Source organism: Pagrus pagrus (assembly GCF_965226575.1).
Source record: "Pagrus pagrus genome assembly, chromosome: 16".
Lineage (NCBI taxonomy): Eukaryota > Metazoa > Chordata > Actinopteri > Spariformes > Sparidae > Pagrus > Pagrus pagrus.
The window spans coordinates 760,037-772,200 of NC_140200.1; the positions used below are offsets into that span (position 1 = coordinate 760,037).

General features: G+C 42.1%; 1 protein-coding gene across 1 annotated transcript in view; it reads right to left on the reverse strand.

Annotated features, from left to right (window-relative positions):
- Positions 1 to 12,164, reverse strand: part of LOC311271337 (uncharacterized protein) — a gene marked incomplete at its 3' end in the record, with an annotated part of 304,448 nt that overhangs the window by 12,999 nt on the left and 279,285 nt on the right. The window contains exon 16 of the mRNA XM_084376952.1: positions 4,074 to 4,247. Within this exon, the coding sequence (XP_084233078.1) occupies positions 4,074 to 4,247 (174 nt within the window). The remainder of the gene's footprint in view (positions 1 to 4,073; positions 4,248 to 12,164) is intronic.

Below are 12,164 nucleotides of genomic sequence, written 5' to 3' on the forward strand. Positions count from 1 at the left end.
TGTAGAAATGCAAGTCCATTTAACATAAAGTTGGATAAACCAGGAAGTCTTTTTGACTCAGCAAAACCACATCAGTTTCTTTGAGTAATTATTAAAAAAAAAGGTTAATAACAAGAACAAATTAAAATTATATCATCACATCACAAACACTAGAATGGCACTCAGAGCACACACCTCCGCCAAAACCCAACATTTCCCTTTAAGTCAATCAGCTGAATCCATCATCCCTCTAAATTTGAAACCATAAATAACTGCTCTACCGTATTATAAACAGATTTTATTGAGTATAAGATTTAAAACTTTTTAAAACATTCACCTGCTGAGTTTAATCTCCCCACAGATCTGGATCCAAACCAAAATCCTTCATATCTGTTCTTTATCTGGATATACTTCTAAAACTATGACAGGGAGGTTAAAACTAGGGGTCGACCGATATGACTTTATCAGGGCCGATACAGATTTTTATAAATCAAGGAGACTTAAAACTGATGTTTGGGACAGATATTTATTTGCAGTAGAGATTAAACTCTTTGTGTCAAAGTTTCAAACAACCAGTGTACTGTTCTTAAGTACAATTTTGAGGTACTACTTGAGTATTTCCTTCTTCTTCTACTTTATACTTCCTTTCCACTACATTTATGTGATAACTTTAGGTACTAGTTACTTTGCAGATCCAGATTATTCCATGTTTAAAGATATTGATTGTGACATGTTATCAATCAGATAGTGTTGTGGGCAAACATTGTGTGAGAGGATGTTGCATCAGAGCCACAGTAGCACATTTAAATTACTTTTAATTTACTTTTTTTTTTAATCTGCAATCTGACAGAAACATTACAGATAGTAGTGGATGTATGAGAAGTAGAAGGAAAAGGAAATACTCACGTAGTACCTCAAAACTTTGTGTAAGAGATTACTTGAGGGGATTGTTCTTCAATTTATTTCATCACTGGTTGTTGGAAATGTTGACACAAAGAGTTTCATCTTTAGTGCAAAAAAATATCAGTCCCAGATATCCGTTTTAATTCTCCTTGATTTCTACTAATCAGTATCAGTATCGGCCATGAGAAAGTCATATCGGCCGACTGCTACTCTATATACACAGTGATTAGGATAAAGACAGCGTGGGGAAGTCCATCCATATAACGCATGTGTTACCACATCTACTTGAGTGTATAAATGCTTGTACAACATGAAAAATGTTGGTAACACAACTCTCAACGACATCCTGCTAAAGCACAGACGCTCTGCTTCTGAAACTTTTCCTTTCTGAGCTGGATCACATCTGGAGCATAAACAGCCAGATGTTGTGGACTTTCAGCGTTGATGCACTCTCGCTAGATTCTTCCTTCTACAGCTGACACAGAGACACAGAACCAGATGACCGAATGCCAAACCCGAACCCGATCCCAAACCCAGGATAAAGAGGTTCAGTGAATGTGGTGTTGAAGGTGTGGAGGTGGATCAGTGAGTCAGAGGAGACTCTGTAGAAGGACAGAGTGCCAGCAGGACGGTCCACATACACTGCTACTCTACCAGAGGAGGAGGAGGAGCGCAGAGGGAGGTCTGTTACTCTGTCATTGTGCCAGACGGAGTAACCACCACCTGAGCAGCTCAGACTCCAGGACCGATTATTCATCCCAAACCTGCAGTCAGCACTGTTTCCTTTCCTTCTGATTCCTCTGTAAGTCACTGCGATATGAACTGCTCCTCTCCACTCTACCTCCCAGTAACAGCGACCAGTCAGACCAGTCATACACAGCAGCTGACAGAAGCAGTCAAATCTCTCTGGATGATCAGGATATGGCTGATACTCTCTGACTGTGCACACGTTCTTGTTGTCGTCTGATAGTTTGAGCTTCCTGTATGCTGTGTCTGGGTCCAGGGTGAGTTCACATGCAACTGATAATACGAGAACAAGACACAGCACAGCAGCACATAATCATTAGTACAGCAGTTAACTGTCCAAAATGTATTTAGCAGATTCATGTTCCTGAACAACTATCTGTTGATTGAATCTAAAGAAAAAAAGGTTTAGGACCCCCCCCCCCCCCCCCTAAAAGAGTAAAAAAAAAAACAGGTAATGCTTTATCCTTCTAACCTTTATGTTACAATGTGTTTACCATATTCATGCCTGGAGGCCCCCCTAAAAGTGGACCATACCATTTCTTAACCATTGCAATGGCTTGAGAACTCATTAAAGATTCAATTCAAAACCACCTACTACAGTATGCACTTGCCTATTTACGTATCTCCTAAGTGCTGTATCGTAGCAACTGGACTTGTTTCAGTTTGTTGAAGATGTTTCACCTCTCATCCGAGAGGCTTCTTCACTTCTAACTAACTGGAGGGGAGTTGCAGGTTTTTAAACTCTGTGTGGGAGTGTCCTTACAGAATCGTTAAGGACACGTGAGCTCTGAGTTTCAGAGTCGTTAGGGCCACTTGTGGGTCGTTGACCCAACCAGCCTTCATGTGGGTTGCTAGGGCTAGGTGGGCCCAGGTGTGAACGGTTGTTAAGCTGTCTGGGGAGACTCTGTGGTCAAGCTGGGATGCACTGTGTTCTGACACCTTTCTATCATAGCCAGTATAAACCTTTTCAGCAACAATATATATCAAGCTTGCATTTCACATATTAGCCAGCGCAAATGGAAACGTGATCCCCCGAAATGATCTTGAAAAGTGTCATTGGGGGTCTTAAGGTTTTTTTTTTTATTATCCAAGTATGCACTTGTTAGGTTTTTTTGCCCTTACTTGCATTGACTGTTTGGTTGGTGGGATTATAATATATATATATTATATTGTGTGAGAATGTTATTGAAGCAAAAGTCACATGAAGTTCTCAGTCTTGTTATTTCCTTTTGATTGGAACTTTTTGGTTTCGTAACAGGAGCGATGATTAGGCCTTGTGCTGTTGAGCTGGAAAAACAGGGAATAGATTCTCCACAACACTGATCGCAGCCATTCTAGACAATGCTCGTGTTTCCATTGGCTGCGTTACGGCACATTTCAGCAGCGTCCCAGAAGCAGCTCTTTGCTCTGCTCCTATTTTTGATGGATGCGGACCGCATCAAACTGCACGGAGCAGATCAAGCCCAACAGAATGTCAGACAGCGGAACGACACACTGCATCCGGTCAATTTTCAAAATAAAACATTGAGTGCTGACTGTTAATCTACAGCAAAGCAAAGTCAGGAATAATAAGAATAAACAGATAATGAAACAATTGAACTATGAAGCCTACTACCACATCAGAACCACAAAAATCAAGGAGAAATTATGAAATAAACACAAGCATCAGGCAGGCATGACGGTCTGCTTCTAAAACACTCCCTTTGGGATATGAAGCACGTGGAGGACGGAACAAAACAGCTGTAACGGGTCACAAAGACGTGCCCAATTTGCTGTTTTACAATAAAACAAATACAAACTTACATTTCCTCACGCCAGGTTCCAGCCTCTGCTCTCCACAATTTTCCATCCTAGAAAAAGAAACATAGAATATTCTTTTTGATTATGGCAACATGGATATTTTACAGCCTGCATTTTGACTGATTTTCTATCCAACAAGAGTCCTGTTATCCAATGGGAAACAATGTTACTCAACTTGTCTGCACATCCAAAGCAGCGTATGAGCTCTTGTTTTCAGTCCATACCTGAGTGTGTCCAGTCTCCAGCTTGGATCCTCAAGTCCAGCAGAAAGCAGCTTCACTCCTGATTCTCCTGGATGATTGTAGCTCAGGTCCAGCTCTCTCAGATGGGAGGGGTTGGTCCTCAGAGCTGAGGCCAGAGACGAACAGCCTTCCTCTGTGACCAGACAGCCTGACAGCCTGAAAACAGTTTACAAAGAAGAGTCAAATGAATAAAAATAAAGTTACCAAAAAAAACGCCACTGGATTCAATGAAATACCTCCCCAAGACAGTTCTGTTCCACAAGATTAAAAATAAAATTGAAAATCTTAAAAGTGTATAAACCCTAACCCTAAGACATGCAATATCTTCCCTGGTATTATCACAAATTTGAAGCAGTTTTTATCGCAAATAGAAATCTGTTAAAGGGACAGCTAATCTCTGACCTGAGAGTTTCCAGTTTACAGTGTGGACTCTTCAGTCCTGATGACAGCTGCTTCACTCCTGAATCCTGCAGGTCGTTGTTACTCAGGTCCAGCTCTCTCAGACTGGAGGACTGGGAGCTGAGAACTGAAGACAGAGCTTCACAGCTTCTCTCTGACAGATTACAGCCATTCAGTCTGAGGGGAAAATTAGCAATGAAGAAATTTTAATCAATAAAGTAAAGCATGTGTTTGATGTAGGTCATTTCTCTAGTAACAGTCCACCTACAGAGCTTTGTTGGAGGCTTTGACCACCGGCAGCAGCCTCAGAAGAGCCTCCTCTGAAGCAGAGTATTTCTTCAGGTCAAACACGTCCAGATCTTCTTCTGATGATAGTAAGATGAAGACCAGAGCTGACCACTGAGCAGGAGACAGTTTATCTGTGGAGAGACTTCCTGATCTCAGGTACTGTTGGATCTCCTCCTCTAGAGAACCATCATTCAGTTCATTCAGACAGTGGAACAGATTGATGCTTCTCTCTGAGGGATTCTCCCTGATTATGGCCTTGATGTACTTGACTGTCTTCTGGTTGGTCTTTGAGCTCTTTCCAGTCTGTGTCAGCAGACCTTGTAGGAGATTCTGATTGGTCTGCTGTGAAAGACCCAGGAGGAAGCGGAGGAACAAGTCCAGGTGTCCATTTGGACTCTGTAAGGCCTTGTCCACAGCACTCTGGTAAAAGTGTGTTAATTGTGATTTGGTTCTTATGAAAATAGACCACCGAGAGGTTGTTAGTTGTTCTGCCAGCAGATTGACTCCAGAGTTGATGAATGTCAGATGGACATGAAGAGCAGCCAGAAACTCCTGAACACTCAGATGGATGAAGCAGAACAACTTGTCCTGGTACAGTCCACTCTCCTCTTTAAAGATCTGTGTGAACACTCCTGAGTACACTGAGGCTGCTCTGATATCGATGCCACACTCTGTCAGGTCTGATTCATAGAAGATCAGGTTTCCTTTCTGCAGCTGCTCAAAAGCCAGTTTTCCCAGAGACTCAATCATCTTCCTGCTCTCTGGAGTCCAGTGTGGATCTGTCTCAGCTCCTCCATCATACTTGACGTTCTTCAGTTTCAACTGAACCACCAGGAAGTGGATGTACATCTCAGTCAGGGTCCTGGGCAGCTCTCCTCCCTCTCTGGTCTTCAACACATTCTCCAGAACTGTAGCTGTGATCCAGCAGAAGACTGGGATGTGGCACATGATGTGGAGGCTTCGTGATGTCTTGATGTGGGAGATGATTCTGCTGGCCTGCTCCTCATCTCTGAATCTCTTCCTGAAGTACTCCTTCTTCTGTGGGTCAGTGAACCCTCTGACCTCTGTCACCATGTCAACAAACCCAGGAGGGATCTGATTGGCTGCTGCAGGTCGTGTGGTTATCCAGAGGCGAGCAGAGGGAAGCAGTTTCCCCCTGATGAGGTTTGTCAGCAGCACATCCACTGAGGTGGACTCTGTAACATCAGTCAGGATCTCAGTGTTGTGGAAGTCCAGAGGAAGTCGACATTCATCCAGACCGTCAAAGATGAACACAACCTGGAACTCTTCAAACCTGCAGATTCCTGCTTCTTTGGTTTCAGTGAAGAAGTGATGAACAAGCTCCACCAAGCTGAACTTTTTCTCTTTCAGACAATTCAGCTCTCTGAAAGTGAATGGAAATGTGAACTGTATGTCCTGGTTGGCTTTGTCTTCAGCCCAGTCCAGAGTGAACTTCTGTGTTAAGACTGTTTTCCCGATGCCAGCCACTCCCTTTGTCATCACTGCTCTGACTGGTTCATCTCTTCCAGGTGAGGCTTTAAAGATGTCTTCTTGTCTGATTGTTGTTTCTAGTCTCTTTGGTTTCCTGGATGCTGTTTCAATCTGTCTGACCTCATGTTCATCATTGACCTCTGCAGTCCCTCCCTCTGTGATGTAGAGCTCTGTGTAGATCTGATTTAGAAGGGTTGGGTTTCCTGCTTTAGCGATCCCCTCAAACACACACTGGAACTTCTTCTTCAGGTTAGATTTGAGTTTACGCTGACACACTGGAGCAAGAGTCTCTGAAAAAAACACACCAAATAAATCAATACAGCGATGCTACCTGATGAAGGCAAACGTTTGACCATTGCTGTATCTGGGGAAGACTTTTTTGATATGTTCTAAATGTGTTGTATTTGAGAGGAAATCAGAGCAACATGGGGAAGTTTACAGTCCCAAAATCTTTAGTACATACGATGCATCCAGAGTATACACAGCGCTTCACTTTTTCCACATTTTGTTATGTTACAGTCTTATTCCAAAGTGGATTCAATTCATTATTTTCTTCAAAATTCCACAAACAATACCCCATAATGACAATGTGAACGAAGTTTGCAAATTTATTAGAAATAAAAAATGAAAAAATCACATGTACATAAGTATTCACAGCCTTTGCCATGACACTCCTGTTTCCACTGATCATCCTTGAGATGTTTCTACAACTTGATTGGAGTCCACCTGTAGTAAATTCAGTTGATTGGACTTGATTTGAAAAGGCACACACCTGTCTATATAAGGTCCCACAGTTGACAGTGCACGTCAGAGCACAAACCAAGCCATGAAGTCCAAGGAATTGTTTGTAGACCTCTGAGACAGGTTTGTATCGAGGCACAGATCTGGGGAAGGGTACAGAAAAATGTCTGCAGCATTGAAGGTCCCAATAAGCACAGTGGCCTCCATCATCATCATGGAAGAAGTTTGGAACCACCAGGACTCTTCTTAGAGCTGGAACCACCCGGACTCTTCTTAGAGCTGGAGCCACCAGGACTCTTCTTAGAGCTGGAACCACCAGGGCTCTTCTTAGAGCTGGAGCCACCAGGACTCTTCTTAGAGCTGGAGCCACCTGGACTCTTCTTAGAGCTGGAGCCAACTGGACTCTTCTTAGAGCTGGAGCCACCAGGACTCTTCTTAGAGCTGGAGCCACCAGGACTCTTCTTAGAGCTGGCCGCCTGGCCAAACTGAGTAATCGGGGGAGAAGGACCTTAGTAAGAGAGGTGGCCAAGAACCCAGTGGTCACTCTGACAGAACTCCAGCGTTTCTCTGTGGAGAGAGGAGAACCTTACAGAAGGACAACCATCTCTGCAGCACTCCATCAATCAGGCCTGTATGGCAGAGTGGCCAGACGGAAGCCACTCCTCAGTAAAAGGCACATGACAGCCCGTCTGGAGTTTGTCAAAAGGCACCTGAAGTCTGAACTCTCAGACCAGGAGAAACAAATGTCTCTGGTCTGATGAATCAAAGATTGAACTCTTTGGCCTGAATGCCAAGCGTCATGTCTACAGGAAACCAGGCCCCGTTCATCACCTGGCCAATACCATCCCTACAGTGAAGCATGGTGGTGGCAGCATCATGCTGTGGGGATGTTTTTCAGAAGCAGGAACTGGGAGACTAGTCAGGATCAAGGGAAAGACGAATGCAGTGGCTATGGGACTACTCTGTGAATGTCCTTGAGTCAGACTTGAATCTGATTGAACATCTCTGGAGAGATCTGAAAATGACTGTGCACCGACAATGTAAATGTTTTATTTTCGTTCTTTATTCTTAATAAATGCAAACTTTTTTCACACTGTCATTATGGGGTATTGTGTAGAATTTAACCAATTTTGGAATAAGGCTGTAACATAACAAAATGTGGAAAAAGTGAAGCGCTGTGAATACTTTCCTGATGAACTGTATGTACTAAAGATTTTGGAACTGTAAACCTCCCCATGTTTCTCCAATTTCCTCTCTCCATAATCATAAATCTCCCATGAGTCTCTTACTGTTCTGCAGACATTCAGCCAGCTCATCCTGTTTCATTCTCCTCAAGAAGTCCAGCGTGATCTTCAGAAAGGCCTCACTGCTGCTGCTCATCCCCTGTTCTTCATCTTCACTCCGACTCTCTAAGCATTCTGGGTAATCTGGACTTAGAACCTTCTGGAACCTCTTCAGCTCGTTTTTCACGAAACGGACAATGTTCCCTTCAAGCAGCTGGAAAAGATTAAATGTAAACGTACAGTTCATTTTAAACTTAAACAGCACAACGCCTGCCACAGACAGGAGAGCTCCATCTTGGGCAGAGGTTATCATCGGTTGTGGTATCATAACAGGCTGCTCAGTTTCTTGATTTCCAGTTGGACCACTGTTTATCCGTCATGATAAAAATAACCTAGTGTCAGTCAGTCATCCCTGTGCTGCACATTTCCACCTAATGCATCATTGATGCATGTCTCAATGGCTGTCAGGATCAATACAATGAAGATGGTGCTGCTTTCCAGTTTTCTGTATTTGTTCAACATGATTTCCACTCTGCAGGGATTGACCTCAAGTTTCCAATCCAATGGTAAGACATTTCTTAAAAATCTGGCTGAAATTCAAGAAAATGTTTTGACATCATTACCCAGGTAGCGTATTTACCCTTAATCAGTGGAGTGATTGTAAGTCCCCAGGAAGAGCACAAGGCTTTGAAGCCAGTTTTCATAGTGGCCAAACCATGTAACTACATCATCACGTGATGCACTCTCTGCTAATGAGGGAATGGAAAATAAGAATGAAGAGGGGGGAAGGATGTTTTAGAAATCCTGGTTATTAATGACACTGGTGGCCGTTAAGCGAATGCCAGCCAGCATCCTGTTGCTTGGACTCGCAATGCATATCTGCGACCGAGCATCATTCTAAAATGGTGAAGTTAACAAGACTGAAGGCTGAAACGAAAACTGAGTTCTGGAAAATATATTGCAACCATATTTAGAATAATGTTCCTATTTGCAGTGCTCCTGTATTCAATCCAGACTATTGCCGCAATGATTCGAACTCACTTGACGTTTGCAAATTACTTTATCAGCTAACATTAGAGCTAGCTGGCTAATCTTGCTTAGCTAAGTTTACAGTTAGTTGGCGCCCCTGCCATTTGGTGCTTTTGGCTAATAAAACGAAAGTTACTCATACACCTTTATGTTAAAACAAAACATCATTTGTTGTTGGCTAAAATCAACACATCATGGTACTGTTCATCTCGTATACAGCGTTCTGTCAGCGCTGGAGAAAGGTCTGGTACCACAAGTTCTCAGTTTGGTAAAGAGTAAAAAACACTCTGGCTTTTGTGTATTTCTTCAAACCAATCACAGTCTTCTTGGGTGAGGGTCAACACAAGATGTAGTAACAGTGCCCCTGCAAAAAAGTGTCAGGAGAAAGTTGCTTTGCACTTGGGGAGGCAAGCTCTGGCATTGAAATTGCTAAAGTAACCTAACTGTTAGCTTGTTTACGTTCATACCGTTAGCGTCCAGGTTATTGTAACTTACTTGCCATTTTCGGTATCAAGGTTGCGAGGAACAGGAATCTCCACCTGGTGAGTCAGACTATAGTAACACAGATCATGTTAGCTGGTGAGAAGAACCAGAGAGTATTTCACTCGCAATAACTAAGGGAGGAGCAGACAAGCTAAATTAGCCAGCTAGCTGTACTTTAGCTATGCTGTATGTGTATCTGAGTTAGAAGAAACCTCTATTAAGATTTTTTCAAAAATTGATGTTACGTATATAGTTTTGTTCCATAGATGGGTTTCTTGTGTACAAACAATACTAGGTGCATGCGCAACCAGGGGGCAAAAGACTGCTTCGGAGTGAACTGATATCAATGTAGATGCCGTATTGTTTGTAAGTTCTCCCTGACACAATTGCAAAAAAATGTCATTTCATTGAAAGATCGCTTTGTCTTTCATTGCATCACAAATCAGAAAAACACTTGCTGAAATGTCCATGAATTTCACTCAACTTACCAGGTTGTGACGGCTGTTTTGGATGTCTACAATATCAGGAGCAGGGTGGTAATGTTAGTGAACACTAACAAAGTCAAAGTAAAAATGTTTACGGCGAGGCCACTTTACGGCCTGCCAACATTTAGAAAGAAAAAAACCTGCCAATATCGGTACATATACTTTACACTACAGGTCTGACAGCTCGTTAGCTAGGTCTTGACAGAGATGGCTCAGACCAATTATATCAACAGCCTCAGCAGCTCAGACTTCACCGATTACCTGAACAAAGTGGTCTTCAGTACTGGTGAGAAATTACCAGACCCATAAAATATTCCGAGTGAGGAATGGATTTCAGATATGTCCAAATGGCCAGCTATTATATGGCCCGACATATACAGTTATCTAATTGAGAAGCATAGTGTGTACACTAAGGACAGTTTGCGTGCATACAAATCTTTAGACGTGTATAATTATGTACTTTGTGGTCATGTGCAAAACTTAAAATTTTATGACACGAGTTCAGGGTTTTGCACTTTGAGGGCAGGTGTCCTGCCCAGCCAGAGACAGGGAGTAAAGGCAAAACCTTATGATTCCTGGGTGTACGTGCACTGGACCCACAATCTTCTTCTTCTCTTGGCAAAAGGATGAGATCCTCTCGAGATATTAAACAGTTTCCATCCATCCTTTTGCCGATTCGTGCAGTTTACAGCACAACAGCTCCATGTCATTTTATTTCTCCGCTGACTCCACTGGTAAACAAATGAGACATGTTCCGCTTTCTGCCCCCTGGCTTCGCGCGCATATGTGCGATGACGTTGCACAGAAACCCGTCTATATGCGCCTCAGCATTATTACCAACCTTACATAATTCAAGTCATCAACCAGCCACTAAAGCATATCATCTCAAAACTTTATTCTTGAAGTCCATAATGATAAAACAAAACTTCCTCCTCTCATTTCTTTTCTGTGATGGTTGTTTGTTGATGTTAGCAGACTTCATTTATTATTTCTAATATTATTTCTAGTGTGTGGTACATAAAGTTGTAGTATATGTTGAGCCTTTATTATTATTATTTTGGCCTTCCATAAGGGTATGTCTTCAGATGTTTCACTATCAAAGCCGTGTTGAGGAATTAAAGATTTCTGTCCACTGAAAGCGTTTTTATTTAAAACAGATACAGGAAGTGAAGTCAGTATTAGCATCGTAATGCTAGAACTCTAACAGAGCAGACGGATGTGAAAAGGCCCGAGTCACATGCTACCTTTAGCCACACCCAAACTCTGGTTGCTGCCTGGGTATCTATTTCATGAGATTCTCTCTTTGAGCTGTACTTTAAAAATCATTTGTGGCTGTAGTAGCAGTTGTAACTGCGCTTGTATATCGATACACACCATAAATATTGGGACCAGGTCTGTGTGATGCTGCGGCTCAGACTGACCACTGGTCAATAATTTATCCTGATGAGCTCTGTGGAGAAAACACAAAAACAGAGACATGTTTCATTATGTACTGTGATACATGATGAATCATATCCTGAACAGATGTTGATATCCTGTGAGAAAATAAATATCATATGAAATGTTAAACCTACTTTTGTTTACCCCACCAAGGTAGTTTTTTTGTTGTTGTAGTTTTTTGTTTTTTCTTTGTTCTAAACTCATTCTGAACATAATCCCATGCAACGGTCTTGTAATGTTTTCAGAGGCAAGTTTTTATTTTGTTCTCCGAATGTTCTCTTGAAAATCCTCTTAAAATGTTTAGGGATAAAGATAAATATAGGCTTTATCAATTTCCAGAGATTTTAGAACAGTTAGGATGCCTTGCTAGGCATGTTTATATATAATTTTACAATGGCTTCAGATGTAGCTTAGGCAGTCATAATCAATGCTGGAACCTTTTATTAATTTTGTCTCGAGGTGTGTGTGCATGTGCAAAACTCCTGCTTATGTCTTTTTTTTCTTTTTTTTTTGTGAAAAGATGAACTGTTATACTTTTTTTGACACAGACATTGATAAACAAACTACGGCTCAATCTATGATTTCTACATGAAAACTTCAATGTCATAAATAGCTAGCTATCACTGGTAGCATGCTGTGTTCATACGTCTTTTAACAAAACAATTCACAGAATTGGCCAAACACCTGGCAGGCCAACATCCTCACTTATTTGTCTGCATGCATTATTTCTCCTGTTTTTGCCTTGATAATACTCCAACAGCCAAAGAGAGAGACAGGAGAGGAACCGGGCCGCTTCTGAAGACTGACCCAAAGATTACCATCCCTACCACTGCGTTACGGATCTGGTACGGTTT